Source organism: Mya arenaria, chromosome 11 (assembly GCF_026914265.1).
Source record: "Mya arenaria isolate MELC-2E11 chromosome 11, ASM2691426v1".
NCBI lineage: Eukaryota > Metazoa > Mollusca > Bivalvia > Myida > Myidae > Mya > Mya arenaria.
The window spans coordinates 47,406,610-47,430,750 of NC_069132.1; the positions used below are offsets into that span (position 1 = coordinate 47,406,610).

The 24,141-nt window shown below is 35.5% G+C and overlaps 1 protein-coding gene and 1 long non-coding RNA gene across 5 annotated transcripts in view; one reads left to right on the forward strand and one right to left on the reverse strand.

Annotated features, from left to right (window-relative positions):
• Positions 1–5,131: 5,131 nt before the first annotated feature.
• On the reverse strand, positions 5,132–7,280 carry LOC128207960 (uncharacterized). The gene is made up of 4 exons (XR_008256789.1): positions 7,114–7,280; positions 6,667–6,726; positions 6,251–6,324; positions 5,132–5,926 (listed from the first exon to the last, which is right to left on the reverse strand). It is a non-coding gene; the product is annotated as an uncharacterized LOC128207960 (long non-coding RNA).
• Positions 7,281–7,438: 158 nt separating this feature from the next.
• Positions 7,439–24,141, forward strand: part of LOC128207961 (ESF1 homolog) — a 62,013-nt gene continuing 45,310 nt past the window's right edge. For 3 of the 4 annotated variants that reach the window (XM_052911184.1, XM_052911187.1, XM_052911186.1), the window contains exons 1-2: positions 7,439–7,565; positions 16,108–16,529. In XM_052911184.1, the coding sequence (XP_052767144.1) occupies positions 16,130–16,529 (400 nt within the window). In that variant the 5' untranslated portion in view covers positions 7,439–7,565; positions 16,108–16,129. The remainder of the gene's footprint in view (positions 7,566–16,107; positions 16,530–24,141) is intronic. The other variant, XM_052911185.1, reaches the window with a different exon arrangement.

The window sequence follows — 24,141 nt, forward strand, 5'->3', positions numbered from 1 at the left end:
GCTTCGAGATAGACTTAGCCATATCTTGATACTAGCCGAGGAGTTCCGATTGCTGCTTGAGGCCATCAGAATTATTAATGTCGTTCATCTTTGTCGTGATATTTTTTTTTACTTTTATGTTATAAAAGGAATGGCAATATTACTATATTATAGTATATTCCATACTTTTATAGGAGTCTATCATGAACTATTTTAATGCAACGTTTATAAATACGTTGAAACTGTTGTCTATCACAGATTATTTAGCCTGACGAAATAGGCTATTGAGCAAACAGATTTTAGGCTTAAAAGTATCACGTTTATGAAACTGTTGTCCGCATCTCAATAATATGTACCTTTTAATACGAACTTGTTAGTGTCTATCAAAGAAATATTTTAATTGATATTTATGTATGTCATACAAAAATAACCCTATCATATACCATTTCTTTTATGGACATTTGAAGGTACATATTAACAAAATCAATTGATATATTTTAATTTTTGCATCAAATATGTTCTTTGATAATATAAAGAAAAGTACATTGATCAAACAAGTGTAAGTGAGAAAGAAATAGAATTGGCTTCAATTGCCAATCAATAACTTCTGCTCACAGTCTGCAGTCTATCACAGATCAATGAGCAATTGCAATGACCAACAGTTAACACAAACGCTTCCGTGGGAGGGGGGATGGCACACCCGGCACATGCCCCATCACTAAAGTCTTCAAAGTTTGCATTCTATCTCAAAACTACACCTTTCAAATGCCATCATGTGCAGGTGATGTGAACTCATAAAAACAACAAATTCAAACAGCACAACCTCCTTTAATTATGTCCTCTTGATGTTTCTTCATCCGTATATAAACAACAGTTTCCACGTCTTCCAACAATTTCCAATACTGGTGAAAATGTATCCATCATCCGTGTGATATTTGTTGAAAACAAGAAAAGCATACATGCCATAAAACTGAGAAAAAAGTTATTTTCTCCAGTCTTGTAGCAGAACGCAATCCTTGAACATGTGCAAGATATGCCATGAAGTCAATATCACCACTACTTGAAGGCCACCGATGTGTTATGTTCACTTGTATGTCTTTCTGATGTCTTCACAAATTGCTTACGTCTAGCGGACCCTTGGGGGGAGGGGTACGCCCCTTAGGTATGTCCTCTCTTGGGGAGCGGAGTACGCCCCTTAGGTATGCTCTTTCTTGGGGAGCGGAGTACGCCCCTTAGGTATGCCCTTTCTTGGGGAGCGGAGTACGCCCCTTAGGTATGCCCTCTCTAACGTCTATTCCTGAACTCTCCCCTGCTTTTAAGATAAACTTTCATAACCAGTATCACTTATTACCTTATTATTACAATAAAATTCATTAAACTTATCTTGAAGCCATATGATGGCAGATAAACAATGGTTAAAGTTAAATGAACAGTAATGTTCATTTCAATTTTTTTTATTGATAAGATTAATCCCAGTATGAAAGATTCATTTTATATTAGAAAATAAATAAAATATATATGTTTAGGAAAGACAATTAAGAAAACCATGTTTTATGATAGACAATATTTTTTATGTAAATGATAAATAAGAAAAAATATTCTTATTGTCTATCATGAAATATATATTTATCACATGCTTACCCTTGTTTTCCGTGTAATATACCCATTACGAATATTTTTATCTTACACATGTGTAAGATAACCTATCAGACATTTCGATTGGCCAGACTAATCACACGCAACCTAGATATCCCTCCGCATTGTTTGTAAACAAAATGGTTTAAATGACAGCAAATACTTACCGTAATAATGAAGCTGTAAGACTTTCGGGAGAGAAATGGCTAACGAATCATAGTGCCAGAAAGCATCTTGTACACAAACTTTCTGATAACAATGTTCCGCCAACCAGATAATGCAGATTACTAGTCACAGAAATATCCAGTCAGTCAACAAATACAGCCACAATAGTGACAAACACCACAAGAACATTTCAAACATCTCCATCTTGACCAACACAAGCAATATGCAATCAATGCCATTTGCTTGCCAATTTTATCAGCTGTCGGTTACCGAAAACACAAATACGAATTCCGCAGCACAGACATCTCATTACACATCCCATGGCGGCTAGAACATCATGTTCTCTGGAAACATTGCTGGTGGAAATTAACTTTTTCAACAGCAACATCCATGCAGTACAGAGTAAGGTTTCGTCGTTATCATCTGCATGTTGTGAAACGCCATGTACACCAAGAAAACGCTGCAAAATCATCGTAGAAAGCGACAGCGAATAACTTTTAAATCCGTGCACACAGAAAACTTGACAGACCGATTTAGGTCACATAAACCGCGTGAATGCATGTACTCTGAGTGTGACGTCATCAAATTGTGTACTTATTGGGATTTTTGGTTAAAATCGTTTGTTATTCATGTTGTTGGATATTTTACTACACACTTTTGTATTTGTGACTTCTTAAGCGCTTTATCAGCTTTTAAAACTTGATAACTGCTAGTTTTGTCATTTTAATTTGGAACTATTTATATGGCACATCGTTGACTTTCTACTCTGAGTACTTTGGCTGTCAAACAATCGGTTCAGAAAACAGAACTTAATTGGTAATAAAAACACCGTTTTAAGCATGTGATAAAAAAGATCTGACACTCGTTGTCATTTAATTCAAGAATTTTATTAAACTCGTCCATGAAAGTTGTTAGTAAGCTCGCCAGAGGCTCGCTTACTAACAAATTTCATGAACTCGTTTAATAAAATCTTGTATTAAATGACAACTCGTGTCAGATCCTATATTTCTTATTGTCTATCATGAAAAATATTTCTTACTGTCTATCAAGAATTGTTTTTATTATTGCCTATCATGAAATATTTTTCTAACTGTCTATCATAAATATTATCATATTTTATGATAGACAATAAGAATTTTTTTTTATATATTTCTTATTGTCTATCATGAAAAATATTTCTTACAGTCTATCATGAATTATTTTTATTATTGTCTATCATGAAATATTTTTCTGTCCATCATCAATTTTAATACATATGTTTAAATTAAATATTTCTTATTGTCTATCATGAATTTTTTTCTTACTGTCTATCAGGAATTATTTTCATTATTATCTATCATGAAATATTTTTCTTACTGTCTATCATAAATTTTAATAAATATATTTTATGATAGACAATACGAAACAAATTATACATAATTACAGTAAAGCAAAAACCATGATTGACTGTAAGAAACTTACTACTTGTGTTTTCATGTAATTATAGGACAAATAAGAAAAATATAAATAATTCTTATTGTCTATCATAAATTTAAAAAACAACAACATATTTTACGATAGATAATAAGAAAAAATCTGGATAAACAGCTAAAGTTCAACATTTCAAGAATAATATTTTACGATAGACAAGAGGAACTGCGTTGATCATGAATGATAGATAATATGACAAATAAGACCACTTTTTTATGCTTCAACTATAAATTTTTCATAATTTGTTTTCAAGATTATGAAGATGGACACCAAAAATGTGTTTCTCCTTTGTTGACTTTCGTCTATAAACTCGAAGTTAGAGCAATATTAAAACCATTACCAAGATTTCCAAATCCTTTAGGCGAAGACCATGACAAAAACCGAGTTGTCGTTTCAATTTCATGTGTTCGAATCGCATCCAGAGCCTCCAATAAACTTTTTTGCATGGTCGCCGCCATGTTGTATCGGTCGACGTTATATTCTATACACGCTCACGGTCTGACCACTGGAATCTATACACCCCCATTGAAATGTCGTAAAATATATGAAAATTTCTTATCCACATTTTTTGAGATTTCAGATAATAATTAAGACAAAAGATGACAATTTTAAATAAAATAGATACTTTGCAAGGAAATAAACAATTATAGCTCACTTTTCCCAAGTTCGATCGACATTGGAATCTATACAGCTACACCGTAGGACAGACAATGGAGTCTTTTCAACTCCAACGTAGCACTAACATTGGACTGTATACAGCTTCATATTAAGACAGATATTGGAATCTAAACAGCTTCAAATTTGAGAGATCTTGGATTCAATACAGCCTAAAATTTGGACAAACATTGAACGTTATACAGCTTCAACTGAAGACAAACATTAGAATCTATACAGCCTCAACATAACAGCCTCAACTGAAGACAAACATTAGAATCTATACAGCCTTAGCTTAAGACAAAGCTAAGAATCTATACAGCCTCAACTTAAGATAAAAATTAGAATCTATACAGCCTTAACTGAAAGCAAACATTAGAATCTATACAGCCTCAACTTAAGATAAACATTAGAATCTATACAGCCTCAGCTTAAGACAAACATTGGAATCTATACAGCCTCAACTGAAGACATACATTGGAATCTATACAGCCTCAACTGAAGACATACATTGGAATCTATACAGCCTCAACTGAAGACATACATTGGAATCTATACAGCCTTAACTGAAAGTAAACATTAGAATCTATACAGCCTTAACTCCAACGTAGCACTAACATTGGACTGTATACAGCTTTATATTAAGACAGATATTGGAATCTAAACACCTTCAAATTTGAGAGATCTTGGATTCAATACAGCCTAAAATTTGGACAAACATCGAACGTTATACAGCCTCAACTGAAGACAAACATTAGAATCTGTACAGCCTCAACCTAACAGCCTCAACTGAAGACAAACATTCGAATCTATACAGCCTCAACTGAAGACATACATTGGAATCTATACAGCCTCAACTGAAGACAAACATTGGAATCTATACAGCCTCAACTGAAGACAAACATTACAAACTATACAGCCTCCACTGAAGACAAACATTAGAATCTATACAGCCTTAACTGAAAGCAAACATTAGAATCTATACAGCCTCAACTGAAGACAAATATTGAAATCTATACAGCCTCACCTTAAGATAAACATTAGAATCTATACAGCCTCAACTGAAGACAAACATTAGAATCTATACAGCCTCAGCTTAAGACAAACATTGGAATCTATACAGCCTCAACTCAAGGCAATCATTGGAATATATACATCTTCATTGGTGTCTATACAGTCTCAGTATTGTCTTGTACATATACAGCTTTTAAAAAGTATTTAGCAACAGCTTTGGTTCTTAAAGTGTTTTATTGATCATATACAATGTATTATATAACATGAGGTACACTAAATGTAGCAATCACATGCAGGGAAACCCTTAGATATTTTGTAAGAAAAATGTTGAGTTCTCTGTAGCCACTCTATATGTATATGCATAAAGAACACATTTTACAACAAAAAATATATATGTTTTATCTTGAAGGCTAGGAATGGACATGTACATGTACCCTATGACACCAACACAATATAATCAAAATAACAACACATTTAAATTTGTTAAAATGTTTGATAATATACGAATGGGTATTCAATGATGAGTATAATAAATACAGTTTAAAATGGTAAAACTAAAATGACACATTCGGTCTCGTTTTGTACAGAAAAATGATGAGAATGAAGGTACACATAGTGTCAACATAAATACATACTATCCCCAAATAAGAAAATGTTATGATAAAGGTTGATTACTCACCACTTAACCTCATAAAAATACAGGTAGTTACAAGACAAATTTCAAGTATGTGGATGAAACAAATGGAACACATCCAAGTTAACTGAAGACTCTGACTATGTCTGGATTTATCTTATCTTGCACTGTCAAAGAATATTTTTTCCATATCCATGTTTAATGGAATATCATTACTATTAATATAGATATACATTATTGTAATGCATACTTGTTATGTAAGTTAAAATAAATCATGTTCAAATAAAGGAAACACATCCAAATTGTCAACTGTAGTGTGAACTTCATTATTTCTTTACTTTCTATGTTAAGAGAACCTTTCTTTCTATTCTTTGCCTGAAAAAATAAATAATAAAGATATAGATTAAAAGCATCACCATTTACCAAAGATCAGCAGTTAGCAATTTTTTTGGCAATCTTGGGCATTTATCAGTTCATATGCAATACAGGAATAAATGCTGTTAGCAGGATATTACAAGAATTTCAAATGTACATGTATAAAAAACATTTTTGCATAAAGTTTAGTTGTAGAGGATCTTTTAGGATTATGATATAGTAATACTGGCAAATTGAAATTGGAATACATGATACTTATTTCATGGCAAGATTTAAAGTTTAACACAGTATTCACATATTTAGAAGAAAACAAATACAACATACATATTATCGTTCTTCAATGCTGCATGCAAATCCTTATTCACCACCTCTCGAACTTTTTTTTGCATGAGTACATACTGCAATTAAATCATAATATAAAAGAAAATTCTATGAAAAATCTTTCTTTTGTTGATCACCTTCAAAAATCAAAGTCTTAAAACCTATTGTGCAAATATTAAGAAGTTTTTTTACAACAAAAGTATGCTATATGGATTGCCTGTACGGTAGTATTAGGCAAAATATATTAAAACATATTTTGTGGTTTGCTTTACTGTCATGATATTATTTCATAGTCTGAAGCAAATAAATATTCCTAAAAATCCAATAAAGTCCAATTCTAGGATCACAATACACATAATATCATATTGGAAATCATGATTAAAAAAGAAGGTGTTTTAAACATTTCTTGTTAACATTACCTGACAATAAGACTGTTTCCTGCCTTCCCTCATCATATTGCTCTCAACAATCTGCATAACCTGAAATTATATTTGAATAATGCAATACTTGATAACTTTGTCATTATCAACTATGACTGTAAGTCTTGGCATAAAACCTTAAGTTCCCACAGTCTTTGATATTCTTTAAGATATATTACAAAAAGAAAAGGAAAATCTTTACTGTGCATGATATCTGATCTGCTTTCATTGCCACAATTGATGAAAATAAAATTTGGACAAATGGGAGCAATTCTCTCAACTAGAATCTGACATTGCATTAAGAATGTTATGCATCAGTCAATTATAACCACAAACACTTGACAAAGTACCATTATGAACCAAACATACATAAAATAACATTCAAATATTCGTCTTTGATATTTCAAACGTCAAAATAAAATCATATATCTTTTACTGTTAACATACTTGATCCCAATCCTTTCGTACCACAGTGACACATCATGGTGACGGAGAAATTAAAAATTTGACTTGAGGCTGTTTATCCATGTCGACATATTGGATGTCCAAGTTATAATCCTTAAAATAGCTATTATACAAAAACGGGAGCTTAAAGGGCTATCCGGAAATAAAACTAGTTGAAATGGTCGCAGGCAACAGTTTCATGGTTTACTTTACGGAAAAATTTAAGGGTGTATAGATTCCAATGGTCAGACTGTGAGCGTGTATAGAATATAACGTCGACCTGTTGTATCACCTAAAACGACCAATTTACGGTAGTCGAGCTACTTTACATTACTTTACAGTATGTTAATAATTGTGATGCCCAATAAGAGGTCGTATAATAATCTGAGATAGACAATAGCATCGACGGTAAACAAACGCACGTTTGACTCGATTTTTTCCACATATCATTAAAGGTATGTAATGTAAAACAAACCCATTGTTTTTGAGGTATCAATTGATATTTTTTTTGTATTTATTTCCAATATGCTGACGTCATCTGTGGCAGTTGAGAAATATCTCAGAAACTGCAATTGTCATACGATTCCGCGACTACTTGGCCTACTTAAAAAATGATAAAGAGTATCAATAGAGTCTGAATCACCTGACAATGTGAGGGAATTTTAGTGGGACAAGTTAAAACGTTGACAAATTTGGATTTAACATGACATAACAAATATAAAAATTTAGTTTTCATTCTTGTTGAACTTGAAGACAGTTATATGCGCTATAACTAGTCATTCTAAAATGCCGTCCAGGCTTTTTTTTTAATGATGGTTAGCCTGGAACGACGTCCAGGCTAACCATCATTAAAAAAAAGCCTGGATGGCATTTTAGAATGACTAGCGCTATAACCACAGTGACCTAGTAGTCCACCTAAATGGACGTCAACAAGTCTTTTGACCATTTTGTTTTCCTATGGCAGATTTGTGACATCCACCATCACAGCAAAAAGTAGCGAACAGCCCTTGCGCAGAGAATCCTAGCGGCCACAATTTTGAAATAATCACCGTTATAAATTCAAATTTCTACGAAAATATTATTGCCTACTATTCAACACATATTTAATTATTTCATTACTGGGCAGTTGCCTAATTCCGGATTTGCCTAAATATTCGGAAATCGTTTAAAAAACGTTTCGGCGACCGTGATCAATATAGAATGATCACAGTTTACGCAACTGACCTCCATAGCAACAGAAACAACACAAAAGTGTAGCTATTGGAGTATAACCCCAAAATAAATACCGCGTTCCTAAATGTCAATATTAAGTCACGTGGGGGATGACGTCACACAGCGCAAGCTTTTATATTGAGGTTCGACGGGGTTATCTTTAATCACTAGACCTACTATACGATGTTTATGATTTATCGTCAATCACGAAATACAATGCCAATTACATAAAAAGTAAATGAATTGACGATGTCATTGTTTTGTGTTGTGCAGCATTTGATATGAAAATGAAGCAAAAATGAAGCAGATTCGTACTTTCAAAATTATGCAAATTCGGACAAATTGGTAGTTCGGATACGCCGAAAATACACATACAAATACTTTAGAGAAGTATAAAATTTATATACAGGTTAAACATTTAATACATGATGTTCATTTAAGTAGCACTAAAATATTTGTATTGACTTAATAATGTTTACTTTGTTCTTTGAAAAAAATCCGAATATTTAGGCACTGAATGCAGGTTTTTGGACGTCGTTTATGCCCTTATTTCGTTCTGAATATTATATTATAATTATTTGTTTTTTTCTTTTATTCTTTTTCTATTTTGTTTGATATAGTATCCAACATTTCTCTATTAAAATTTCATGCACTTATGTTCAGTAGTTATGACAACATTTTAAGAAAACTTCAAAATTGATCCGGAATTAGGCAACTGCCCAGTATGCCCCAAAAATGTGTTCAGATATCATAAAACAAATATACATGTGTCAATTGTTTATCAAGAATTCCGATATCAGTAAATCTGGGACAAATCTGATAGGTTATGTACAGTAACACTGAACAAGTTAGACCCACTTTCCTCGCTCATTCCGAGGATAAAGTCGATGATTGCGGATTTCCTACGAGGGTAAAACTGTTGCCCTCGCTAAAATACCCCCAAGTTCCTCCCAAGTGGTTGGCTTACCACTGAGTTTAATATGAATGATAGCGTTAGAAATAATCTGATTTAATGATCCCGCGGCGGAACTCCATGTCTAATCAGATAAGTTATTGGTTTTTATGCTTATGCACATTGTTAATCGTAAAAGATTCTTATCAAGGCTTAATTTGTATTTGGTTCCGTAAACGCCTATTGAATATTGTCTTGAATAATAAACATTGAATAATTAAAGTATTGCCACTAATGGTATTGCATCATAAAGCAGCCGACATTTTACACGATTCTGAACCATGACCTCTGATGTCAAGCGCGTGATCAATACAATGTAGAATATACTATTTATTATTGGTGGTTAAAAATAGCTATGACGTTTTAGGGAATTTTCCACAGAAAACCAGGCAGGAAAGCCTTCAACCATGCGCTGTGAACTTTGAACGCGTGTTTGACCTCCTGATTTTCCAAAAATGTGTAACCTAGCCTTTCTTGGGTGAAATGTGTTTATCAATGTATTAAGTCATTATCAAAAACATGTTTATAAGATGCATGTGCAACTAGTGAAATATGACTGCATTCTTGTGGTAAGCTACCGTAAATGACTGGGTATAAGACGATAGGGGGTATTAGACGCAGGGAAAAAAATCTGAGAAAAAACTTTTAATCTATGTTTTTGGTTAAAAGACGCATAGAAAAAATGTCAAAATCGTCCGGCATTTTCAGCCACCATGTTTGTTGACAGTGACAAAATTATTTTTTTTCGTGAAAATGGCGATGGTTATCTTTAAAACCATACTGTCGAGAATGAAAAGTTATGTTAAGCAAAAAATATTTTGACAGTGCCCAACTTTGCTTTTTTATATGTAAGTTTGATTATTGTTTAATTCAATTTATTATTCAAAATAATATTGAATACCGTAATTCACAAGAGTTCGGACACCATAAATTAATTATTTTTTTCGCTCTCCGAATACATAGAAAATTATAATTTTTACATTTTATTTACATGTTTGTTTAACCTGCCTTTTTCTTCATGTTTGCTTTTTACCACTTATTAATTTATCCGTAGTAATCAATGGTTATAAACTTATTTATTACGCCTATAAGTGTAAATCCTTCATGAAGTTAATTAAAACACCATTTTATACATGCACTGAACTGAATAAACACATTCTATCGGCTTCAGATCAAAGAGTCACACTGTGTGACGTCACATAACTTACAGTTATGCCCACGAGGATCTCGTGGAGAGCATGGACATTGCTATGCAGGATTAATGTATAACTGTACGATTATTGCTTCATATAGTCTATAAGTGTGGTACAAGTTTGAAAGCTTATTGGCAGATCGTTTTACAAACATGCCATGTCGATGTTTTCTTAATCCCTTGATTGCCCTTGGTGTTTGTTTAATCCTCAAATAAATATATCACACTTCCTTTTCAACAGGCAATAAATCGTTGAAGGATGGGTAGTAACTAATTAAATTGTCACAGTGGTGTATACGGTTAGGTAATCTAGCCAGGCAGTGTAAAGATAAAAATCAATATTCTTCGTCTGTGGAACTTGGTAACTATGAAAGTTATGATTGATGTCCTTTGGGTGTCCGAAAATTAGGTACGCAAAATAAATTATTTTGGGAAATAATTATGGGTGTCCAAATATAAAATATTTTTGTTGAAATTATAAACGTCTTACGATATACCGTATCCCGATCTTCAACTGCCATTTTAACCCGTATATACTCGATCAATATGACGCGAGTAACATCCCTTTCTACATAAATTTAAACAAACTCTCGGCTTGAAATTGACATCAGAAAAAAAGTTCAAAAAATTGTTACTGGGTATTATACGCAGGCATTTTTTTGCATCAAAATCTGAGGGGAAAAAGTGCGTCTAATACCCAGTCATTTACGGTACCTTCATGCAAAACGGGAAAAAGAATAATAGCGATTTACTGGAGCCATCATAATCAGTTGAAAATATTAATAAAAAGAATAACTTTAGCGTAGATTCTTATCGAGTGTCCGCAGAGTTTCATGTAATTAACCCCTCTGAGGAACGCCGCGTTCATTATTCTTCGGACGACTGATTACCCTCCGAGCGCCTTAAATTCAAACTCTGAGGAACACGGACAGTCGATAAATTAATTGTGTTGGCTGCGATAGGGAAAATCCGCGGAGGGAAACGGAAAGTGTGTCTAACTCGTTTCAGAGTGTTCTGTACATGCATAACTGTATTCATGACCAAAAATATATCTATGTGAAAATAATGACTCTAATGACAAATTAAATCCAGTTTAGATCACCGTTGGGTATATATTGAACAACTTTGTCGTTATGATTCAACATCGATGCATAATATTACTATATATTCTTTCGCCCAGTGTTAAAGCTGCACTCTCACAGATTGAACGTTTTGACAACTTTTTTATTTTTGTCTTGGAATGAGCCAATTTTTGCGAAAATCCATGGAGACAAGTTATACAAGATTGCTGACAAAAAAAATAGATCGCAGATATTAATACTTAAGTTCAAAAATTGATGTTTTATACATTTTTAGCTCGACTATTCGAAGAATAAGGAGAGCTATACTACTCACCCTGGCGTCGGCGTTGGCGTCGGCGTTGGCGTCACACCTTGGTTAAGGTTTTGCATGTAAGCACCTTTAAGACTACCTGCGGGCATGCGCCGAGTCTAAAAACTGTACCTACTATCCTTACACTTTGAATGGTCATAATCTTAAAACTGCCTTAAAGGCATCCAATGTCAATGACAAATCAGCTGTCATTTCGGTCCATGCATATGAGGGGATATAGTAATGGTAGAAGTGATTCCGCGCGATTCCGTGCGTGCGTGTGTGCGTCCGTCCGTCCCACATTAATTTCTTTGCATCTCCTCTTACATTTCTCATGCGATTTCTACCAAACTTTTACAGATTGATGATCATAAAGTGAAGCAGCGCATATTGTCAGGCTTTCCCGTTTCGACCATTTTTGAAAGAGTTATTGCCCTTTGCTTATTTTACATTTGAAATTGGTTTCTTCGCAACTCGTCTTACGTTTTTCATGCAATTTCTACCAAACTTTCACAGATTGATGACTTTATAGTGACGCAGCACATATTGTCGGGCTTTCGCCATTTTTGAAAGAATTATTGCCCTTTCTTCATTTTACATTTAAAATTGGTTTCTTCGCAACTCCTCTTACGTTTATGACTATATAGTGACGCAGCGCATATTGTCAGGCTTTTGCAATTTGACCTTTTTTGAAAGAGTTATTGCCCTTTCTTAATTTTACGCATTTCTTATGTTCCTGAGAAACTACCCTTACCATTGATTGGCTTTTGTTACAAAAAATGCCCCCATGTGGCGGGGGATATAGCTGTCTGTGACCGCTCTTGTTTCTCCATTAAAGCCAATTCGGCCAGAAATGGACATGTAAAAAAAAGATGTCAAAAGCTTTATTCTATGGATAGTTTGCAGGCATTTTTTTATTTTAACTCCAGGGCAAAAATAGTGTGTCCGATTTACAATAATTTTTTTATTTCTATTATAATTCAGTAATTGTTGTAAAAATAAACCGTATTTACTTTGCCAGGCCATTTTGGTATGGCAAATGGGTGTCATCTGCAATTTTTAATCCCCCGCCATGGAGTGGGGAGGGGATTATAGGAATGCACTTTGTCCGTTTGTCAGTCTGTCAGTCCGTCCGCACACACGAATGGGTATATATTGGGTACTAATTCCTTCATTACTTATAGAAGATCAAATTTGTTGGGTAGGGTGAGTTAGGGTTAGTAGGGCTTTAGTGGGTATATTTTTATAATGGGAGTAATGGTAAAGTACCTAACAAAGTTCGATATGTGGGAATGTCCTTCCATCAGTCCGTCTGTCTGTCTGGCTGTAACATTTCGTGTCCGGGCTATAACTTACTTATGCATGGATGGATGACCATATTACTTAGTACAAATGTTGTCCTCATTGAGACGAAGTGCAGTGACCTTGACCCGGGTCCATACCTCAAAGGTCAAGGTCAAACGAGACATTTAAAGGTCAAAGTACACATGCTCATGTCAGCGCTATAACTTACTTATGCATGGATGGATTACCAAATTACTTGGTACAAATGTTGTCCTCATTGAGACGATGTGCAGTGACCTTGACCCGGGTCCATACCTCAAAGGTCAATGTCACACGAGACATTTAAAGGTCGGAAAAAACATGCTCGTGTCAGCGCTATAACTTACTTATGCATAGATGGATTACCATATTACTTGGTACAAATGTTGTCCTCATTGAGACGATGTGCAGTGAACTTGACCCGGGTCCATACCTCAAAGGTCAAGGTCACATGAGACATTTAAAGGTCAGAGTACACATACTCGTGTCAGCGCTATAACTTACTTATGCATGGATGGATTACCAAATTACTTGGTACAAATGTTGTCCTCATTGAGACGATGTGCAGTGACCTTGACCCTGGTGAATACCTCAAAGGTCAATGTCACACGAGACATTTAAAGGTCGGAAACACATGCTCGTGTCCGCGCTATATCTTATTTATGCATGGATGGATTACCATATTACTTGGTACAAATGTTGTCCTCATTGAGACGATTTGCAGTGAACTTGACCCGGGTCCATACCCCAAAGGTCAAGGTCACACGGCCATTTAAAGTTCAGAGTACACGTGCTCTTGTACACGCTATAACTTACTAATGCATTGATGGATTACCATATTACTTGGTACAAATGTTGTCCTTATTAAGACGATGTGCAGTGACCTTGACCCGGGTCCATACCTCAATGGTCAAGGTCACATATGACATTTAAAGGTCATAGTACACATGCTTGTGTCAGGGCTTTTTACATTTAGCAGTGTAGGCATGTCAATAATCTACTAGATTTATTGATCTTATACATTTCATGTACTTTTAGCAACAATAACTGAATTGATCCAAGAACTAGAACCATTTGCAATTTGTGCCAGTAATCCATCATTAAGTTTTGGGTCCATATTATGACAATGCTAAATAGAGGATAAGATATAAATATTAATTGAAAGTGTTAAACAAGTTGCACAGATTGATACTTAGCGCACTCTACCAAGCATTATCATTATGTGCAACAAGCTTAATATTTAAAAAAACAATGGACACAAATGTGATAATAAATTCAAAACATGTGTTTTTTCTTTAAAAGCACTAAAACAATGTTATGACGTCACCACAATATATATATGTATCACTTTATCGAAAATACTTAAGGCTTGCTATTTCATCGATGTTATAAATCAAGGACTCATTTTCCTCCCTATAAAAATAGCCAAAATAACCTTGACATTGATCTTACCTACACTACACACAATATGAAAAACTTGAACAAATATTCTTTTATATTATGTTCAAATATATTTAGGTTACCGATCAAACAACTTGTATTTCCTATATTCCCACTCTTGACCAGTGGTTGTGTACAATTTTGGTCAGATTCAACGTACCAGTCAGGTTGCGAGAAAAACAAAATATACTAAAAAACAATGGCGGGGGATATAGCCCTCCTTTGGACTGCCTTGTAAACATTAATTCAGTGAAGCGGATTTACTATTTCATTTTCAGCACTGTATGCATATTTATGTCCGCTCTTCATTAAATGTGCTAGAAACATTTTGGAAAATATTTATTTTTTTATAAAAACAAAAAGTTTTCATTACAATTTTACTTAATTCAAATGCCAATTGTGGATGCTGCACAGCAAATATGCGTTTATGAACAAACATGCTTGGCAAGTTTAACCTTGTGTTAGGTTTGTTTGTTCTGCAGTTACTTTATGATAAGTACAATTAATCAAATAATAGATTATTATGCCCCCCTTCGAAGAACATCGTCGGTCAGTCAGTCAGTCCGTCAGTCCCTCTGTAGACCAAAGCTTGTCCGAGTGATAACTTAACAATTCCTGGACCTATGGTCATCAAACTTGACATGAATGTTAGGCCTGACCAGTAAATGACCCCTATTTATTTTAGTGGTCAAAGGTCAAGGTCACAGTGATCTTGAATGTGAAAATTTCCTAGTGATAACTCGTCAATGCATGCATAAATTAATAAAGCTGATGAATATCTTCAATATCTTGAACACTTGTTTAGTTTTAAAAGGCTAACGACAAATATGTTAAGTCCTTATTATAAGATGCCTACGTGCGTTTGCCATTTTTAGGTCGACTACATATGTTTGCCTCATTAAAATGCCAACATGCGTTTGCCAAATTTGAAATACTTCAGAAAATGCATTTTTGTACAAATAGCATAGCACAAAATATTCATAAAAAAACAAAAAAAAACATTGAGCAATAAAAAGGAATACATTTGAAAACAATGAGGCTTTTTGTCTAAAGCTATGACATTTTAACGCTGAGCTACGTGTATTTGCATTCCTGGACACTATTTGTATTGAGGTGTTCTTCGAAACTATGCAAACATGAATGGTGACCAATACACCGATCGAAAGACAAAACAATGCATTCTTTTTTACGCCATGACACTTAAACGAACTCTCGCGTATAACAAAAATATCGATTAGAAACTTACCTGGATTGAGGATCAATCGAGACAAAATACTACTTGCGTTCGCATTTGTGGTCACGTGACGTTTTTTGTTCATCCCCGGTGGTGTGATACCCTAGCTTTAGAACAGACCTCTTTGGATTATTTAATGTGCTGGTGTAAAGCACTGATACTTACCATTCAAAAATAGCTAATACAATTCTGACTCAATAACTCAGGTTTTTATACACTTAATTTCCATTTGTGTGTTTGATTGTGCTGTTACTGACGTTTGAAATGTTGTAGGACAGAACTGCAAGCAAGAGCAATGGATGAAGTTCTAGGAGACAAAAGATTTGCCCATGTTGCAAAAGACCCAAGGTTTAGGAAGGTCCCTTTGAAAGAGAGGAAAGTGAAAATAGACCAGAGATTTAAGCACATGTTTAAAGATAAAACATTCAAAATGAAGTACTCTGTGGACAAGCGAGGAAGACCTGTGAACTTGACAACAAATGAAAACCTGAAGAAGTACTATGAGTTGTCTGATGATTCAACAAGTGAGGAGGGAGAAGACTGGGAAGATGAAGCAGCTGAAAAGGCTAAAAAGGAATCTAGACAAAGAGATGAAAAGAAAAAGAAAGATGAGAAAAGGAAAGGAAAAGAAAAACAGGTGAAGAAGAGAGGGGAGAAGAAGGTACAAGTTGTGAATGATTCAGAGAGCTCTTCAGGTGAGAATGAATTTAATTGTACATGTGTATAATTGAAATACACAAACATATCGAATTGCGTCAACATGTAAGGTATGTTTTCATACAGATTTAGTGCCTTAATATTTCAAATAAGCTTTAATATTTTAATGTGACATGGACTGTTTATTTTTAACCCTTTAGCACATAGACAAGTGGCCAGATTACACCTCCCAGTCAATAGCCAACTTACTGATAAGCAGTCCTTATCTGTATAGGTACTTTTCTGGATATTTGAAAATGAGAAAATGAATACAGCAGTATGACCTTTAAATCAATGTTACTCCAAATAATTGTGTCCAAATCTTTTTTATGTGAATACATTTTTTATAGATAATTAAATTATCTAATAAATGGTGTCAATGATGAAATATTAAATTATTTTATTTCAGCTGTGAATGTATTTTCAAGATGGAATTGTAACATTTCTTTGAAATGTCATAATTGCATTAAATCAAAGTGTAATAAAATGCTGGGATTGATCTGAATTTTATTACCCCTATCATAAAAAAGACCCATCTGGATTAAAAAGCCAACAATTTATGTTCTTGTGTATAATACACAGAAATATGTCAGGAATATCCGGTGTCATCCAGCTGAAAGATCCAGTCCAAGGTGTCTGTTTAACTTTATTACCCCCTCATAAAATTGTTTACAAAAAAGAAAGCCGATAAATGATTTTCCAGTATGAATAAAAAGATCTAGATCAAACAAAACGCTTGCACATGACCTATTTTACAGCCAAAACTATGATGGACATTATATCAGCTTCACAGAAAATTTACCAATCATTTTCTCATTTACTAATTGTTTCTTTTGTTTGTAAACAAAATATTACCTTTAAGTAAATATAATCTCAATTGATTTTAATGGTAAACTGAACTGACGTAATATATTTAATGATTTACGCATCAATGAATTTGGGGGAAATTCCATACAGTACTCAGCTCGTGGTCTTATTACGTCACAATGGGATATCACACCTGCGATTGGGAGTATAAACACCTTCTCAATTTAGCAGACGATATTTTCAAGGGAAAATCAATACACAAAAGGTTAAACTTTTATTTTATAAATATCCGGGATATTGTTTACAAAAAGAAAGATGCAAAATTGAAATATTGAAATGACCCTATTGAAATATGCGGGCCATGCGTTTACATCCAGTAATGGATACGGTCGGCCAGATGCGTATACATCTGCTAATGAGCTATGTCGGCCTATCTCGTATACATGCCCTAAAGGGTTAAGCAAAATACTTTTTTATCAGTTGTATTTAAAGTACACACTTTTTATGCCCCCAAAGGTGGGCATATTAAAATCGCACCATCCGTCCGTCCGTCCGTGTGCCCAATAACTCCTGTCCGGGCTGTAACTTTCCCTTGTATGGACAGATTTTAAAATAACTTGCCACATGTGTTCGGCATACCAAGACGACGTGTCGCGTGCAAGAACCGTGTCCCTACCTCTTAGGTCAAGGTCACACTAAGGTGTTTATTCACAATGGAATGCTGCATATAAGGACATAGAGTATAGGTTGTCGTGTCCGGGCTGTAACTTTCCCTTGTATGGACAGAATTTAAAATAACTTGCCACATGCGTTCGTCATACCAAGACGAAGTGTCCCGTGCAAGAACCGTGTCCCTACCTCTACGGTCAAGGTCACACTTAGGTGTTTATTCACAATGGAATGCTGCATATAAGGACATAGAGTATGGGTTGTCGTGTCCGGGCTGTAACTTTCCCTTGTATGGACGGATTTTAAAATAACTTGCCACATGTGATTGACATACCAAGACGACGTGTCGCGTGCAAGAACCGTGTCCCCACCTCTAAGGTCAAGGTCACACTTAGGTGTTTATTCACAATGGAGTGCTGCATATAAGGACATAGAGTATAGGTTGTCGTGTCCGGGCTGTAACTTTCCCTTGTATGGACAGATTTTAAAATAACTTGCCACATGTGTTCGGCATACCAAGACGACGTGTCGAGTGCAAAACCCGTGTCCCTACTTCTTAGGTCAAGGTCACACTTAGTGTTTATTCACAATGGAATGCTGCATATAAGGACATAGAGTATAGGTTGTCGTGTCTGGGCTGTTACTTTCCCTTGTATGGACAGATTTTAAAATAACTTGCCACATGTGTTTGACATACCAAGACGACGTGTCGCATTCAAGACCCGTGTCCCTTCCTCTTAGGTCAAGGTCACACTTAGGTGTTTATTCACAATGGAATGCTGCATATAATGACACAGAGTATAGATTATCGCGTCGGGGCTGTAACTTTCCCTGGTATGGACAGATTTTAAAATAACTTGCCACATATGTTCCACATACCAAGACGACGTGTCGCGTGCAAGACCCGTGTCCCTATTTCTTAGGTCAAGGTCACACTTAGTCATTATTCACAATGGATTGCTGCATATAAGGACATAGAGTATAGGTTGTCGTGTCTGGGCTGTAACATTCCCTTGTTTAGACAGATAATAAAATAACTTGCCACATGTGTTTGATATACCAAGACGACGTGTCGGGTGCAAGACCCGTGTCCCTACCTCTTAGGTCAAGGTCACACTTAGTGTTTATTCACAATGGAATGCTGCATATTACTCTTAATTGCTGTTATTGACCAGGTTTTCACAAAGTGAAACCTGGTTATTAGAATGGCGAACATCGTTGTTCGGGTGGGCGGATATCTTTAGTTAGGGTTGACATATCTTGACCAAACTTGGTCTATAGGAAGAGTTTATGGATTCTTTTATTGGATTGCGTTTTGGGGTCCCTAGATCAAGGTCAAGGTCACTGTTACTAAAAATAGAAAAACACTTGAAACTGAATAATTTTAGGCAGGGTTTACATATCTTGACCAAACCAGGTATAAAGGAAGAGTTTATGGATACCTTTCATGGGATTGCGTTTGGGGTCCCTAGATTTAAGGTCAAGGTCACTGTTACTCAAAATAGAAAAATGGTTGAAACTGAATAACTTTAGTTAGGGTCCCTAGGATCAAGGTCACTGTTACTTAAAATAGAAAAACAGGCTGAAGTTCTTCTGTCAATCATTAAAAACCTGGTTTCGTCGCATTGCGGCGTTTCTTGTCTTTTTATAGATCCCCTTCTGAGAAAATATTTGATAAAAATTACATTTTGCATGAAGTTAGCTTACAACAAGAAATGCAATTCTATAAATTTCCCCATGCATATCAGAACGTGACTTTTGCTCTTGTTGACAATGTTTGATTATATCATGACTTAATAATGTCATTATGTCTCTTGCAACAAATGTGGGAGACATATTGTTTTTGCCCTGTCCATCAGTCAGTCAGTACGTCACACTTTGTTTCCCCTCAGTAACTTTAGAACGCTTAGACCCCTATTGATTTTAAGATCAAATGGTCAAAGGTCACGGCGACCTTAAGGTGAAAAAGAGGTTTCCACTCAATAACTGAAGTCCCTTTGGGTCCAGGAACTTCATTCTTGGTTTGTATGTTGGTCATGACCAGTATAATGACCATTTTTGATTTTGATCGTGGTGACCTTCAGGTGAAAAAACAATATATTGGCTATGTCCTAAAGCATAAAAATGATTTCCGCTTAATAACTTAAGAACACCGGCTCATGGGAATTTTATACTTGGTATGTCTGTTTGTCATGACTAGCAGATGATCCCTATTGAATTTGAAATCTGTAAGTCAAATGTCAAGGTTAGGTGAACTTGAGGACCAGACCTTGTGGTGAAAATGCCCGGTTTCTGCTCAAAAACAATTTGGTATCAGACATCACGAAAACCGTTGGTCCGATTGTCCTGACCAGTAAATTTTGACTCGGTCTGACTAAACTTGTGATGGGGTCGGTCCATCTGACCGACAGTTTTCACGGCCAGACACCACTTAAAAGTAAGAATAATTTATTTAGTTTAACAGAAAATCGCGTTTAAATCAATGGTGTTTGTTAACAACGGTAGTGTAAATGTTGGAATGCATATCGCACTAAGTCAAACACCATGCAGCATTTACTTCCCTTTGCAATACATTACCAAATAATGTTTACTACTGTTTATATTTTGCGCGATGTTTTGAAACGCTAAAACGAACATTGGAATGTTTTAATTAGGGATGGAAGCGAATATCCGAGTATCCGGATATCCGGATATCACGCAAGTATTCGGATACCAAAATGGGTATTCGAATATTCGTTAAGAATTAAAACTTCAATAAAATAGCTTAGCAGAGACATAGCAATTGTTATAAAACTTTTCAGATGAAATATTTCAGGTGATCAACAGTGTCTGTCGCGAAGCGGGTATGTGTCACAAATCGTCTGCTAATTGGGTGTTTGCAAAAGGCGTGATATTGTGTCCTTGTGCAGCACCCTGTGAAGTTCTATGACCTTGTTTACAATGACAAGTGTTGTTTTATGATCTCAGATGTGCTTTATAGACACTAGTTGATATTAAACGGATTGAACATTAATCCGTAGAAATTGATCGTCCAATCACAAGTTAAGGGTCGTGCAAAGCTATTAACTCTTTCGGCGCCAATGTCGCTGTTCAGCGACTTGGCGTGGGCCGCCAATGTCGCCGTACGGCGACGAGCATAGGACCCGGACTTTACACATAAATTTTACGACTTTAAAACCGGAAATGAGTCATCATAGAACGCTTTATGGTAAACAGATAAAAAATATGCGGAAGTAAGCGAAAAAACGAAGAAAATCTGTCATTTTAAGTATATTTAGAGGTTGAATTCACCTGTCTGTGCAGGTATGAATCGAGAACGTCGTAAGCTGAGTGCTACTGAAGCACTGGACCATATAATGCAAGATTCAGACTCGGGATCGGACTTTCAATTGTCAGACAATGTACGTAACATTTTGTTCTATAAATAAACTGTATAATTTTATATTTAGCTTTTGTAAAAATATCGGTTACATGCATTTTTACCTGTCTCACCTATGTTTACAAATAATATTCACCTGTACATGTATTTGCACTTTACCTAATATTGTATTAATAAATTATGTATTAGTCTAAAACATGCACAACTAATTTGAGACATTATAAAAGGTAAATAAGGATATATTCACATCATATTTTAGCTTGAAACTTCATGTGGGACAGCCTGACTAAAATCCAAATGTACTGCTTAGAATTTGGGTTATGGTAGTGTCATCTGCATTCACTGTTTACTGTCCGTCATTTACCCAGTTACAGTCATCTTTTACTGCATATGAATTGTATAATTTATGTTACAAAATAAGTATTATTTGTGAAATTTATTGAATAAAGTTACATTTGTTTCTATTTATTAGGAGGACACCACTTCGAGTGATCGCAGCACACCACCGATAGAAGTAGAAGCGAACGTGTCGGAAACCACAACTGATGAAAGCAGTGATGATGCTCGTGAACAGACATCAAGACACAGTGAGGTACGAGGTCGTGGTCGAGGCCGTACACAACGCAGAAACAGACGTCAACAGCCTCCAACTCCATTAGAATACCGGTGGGAATCACTGAATCCATTAGATGACTTTGAAACAGATTGGCTACCGACATCAAACACACGAGGAGGTGTTCTTGTTGATACATCTGAATTTGATTTTGTGGATTACTTCAAGTTATTCTTTCCAGACTCTCTTTTTGATACTATGACAATGCACACGAACCTCTATGCGGCACAATTTCTTGCGGAACATCCCGGGTTCGGACAGTATTCTCGGTTTAGAAAATGGCGTGAAACAAATACGGCAGAAATGAAAGCTTTTGTAGCATTACAAATAGCCATGGGAATAAACAATAAACCAGAACTTGAAGACTACTGGGGCAAATACTGGCTGACAAGAAACCTGTTCTGTGATGTAATGTCCAGAAATAGATTTGAACTGTTGTGTGGGTTCCTGCACTTCAATGACAATACAACTCGCGTACAAAGGGGACAGGATGGTTACGATCCGCTGCACAAAGTAAGGCCAGTCCTGGAAATTGTGGATCCTATATATCCATCAGTCTACAATCCTGGCAAGGAGCTGGCCCTGGATGAATCAATGATAAAATACAAAGGCCGAATTTTCTTTAGACAATACATGCCCGCTAAGCCGACAAAATGGGGTATAAAGACATTCGCCCTTTGCGAGAGTGACACCGGCTATGGGTTACGATTTGTTGTCTATACAGGAAGAGCAACGTTCCCTGTCGACCAATCTTCACCTCTTTCAATGACTGAGCAAGTTGCTGTAGACATGACCAAGGATTACGAGAACAAAGGACATGTGTTGTACATGGACAATTTTTATACATCACCACAACTGTTCATGGCATTGAAACAAAGAGGTATTGGTGCATGTGGTACTGTAAAAGCGAGTCGTAAATTCATGCCAGTAGATCTAAAACCAAATGTGTTGACACTGAACAAAGGAGATGAGCCAGTTTTCATGCGAAGTAGTGAGCTCATGACATGTGCCATGATGGACACCAAGAGAGTTCATTTTCTAAGCTCGGTCCATAATGACAACTCGTACGACAAACGAGTCAGAGATCGGAAAAGCAGTTCTGGATTCAGAACTGTAGAACGGCCAGTTATGTGTGAGGATTACAACCAACATATGAACGGCGTGGATGTCCTTGATCAGAAGTTGGGATCTTATGCGTACCCACACAAAAGTTCGAAATGGTACATGACCATTTATCATCGTGTCCGAGAAGTTGCATTAGTGAACGGATACATTGTGTACTGCAAGTCTCTACCCGAGGATGCCAAGCCAGTCCCTCCGCGTGTGTTTCGTGAAAAAGTGATTGATGGGCTCCTCGATGGCTATGAACTACGTGCAAGTAGAAAGGGACGTTCTTCACAAACAGAAAAGCCCGACAGACTTACAGGGAGGCATTTTGTAGCCAAGTATGATGATAACAAATATCGTCCTGAATGTACAGTTTGCAGTGACAGAGTAACTGAAGGCTGGCGAAGAGTTCAAACTCGACACTACTGCATAGAATGTGCCAAGCCCATGTGTCCAGTTGATTGTTTTCGAATCTATCACACATACAAGGACTATAGATCAACTGCAGGAAGGCTCATTCACAATTTGTAAAGTGAAAAAGACCTGGTTGGATTCTATCGAGTGAAATGATCATCAGATGTGACTGATCATAATACTGTTGAACAAATATAACTGTACACTTTGAATAACATGACCCTTTTTAATTATATAAAACAGCTGTACAACAGTTACTGTTTGAAATGTAAATGTATATTTTTTAAGAATATAAATACCTACTGAATAAAATGTTTAGTGAAGGAATGTTTCGTGAAATAATTTTTTGAAAAAATATTGAGGTTCAATGTCATTTGAAGTCAAAGGTCAGGGTCATAAGCCAAAATACAGAAACAAAATTACCATTATCTTAAAGTAAATAGTATGTACATGATATATGCCAAGTTTCATCATCATTGCATAAATAATTAAAAAGTTATAAAGAGTTAGTACACAAGCCATGACACGAGGTAAACGCCATTTATCAGTAGAAAAATACCGGGCGCTTGGCGTTCAATTCTGTCATAAATAACAATGTACTTTTATAAAATAAATTATATTT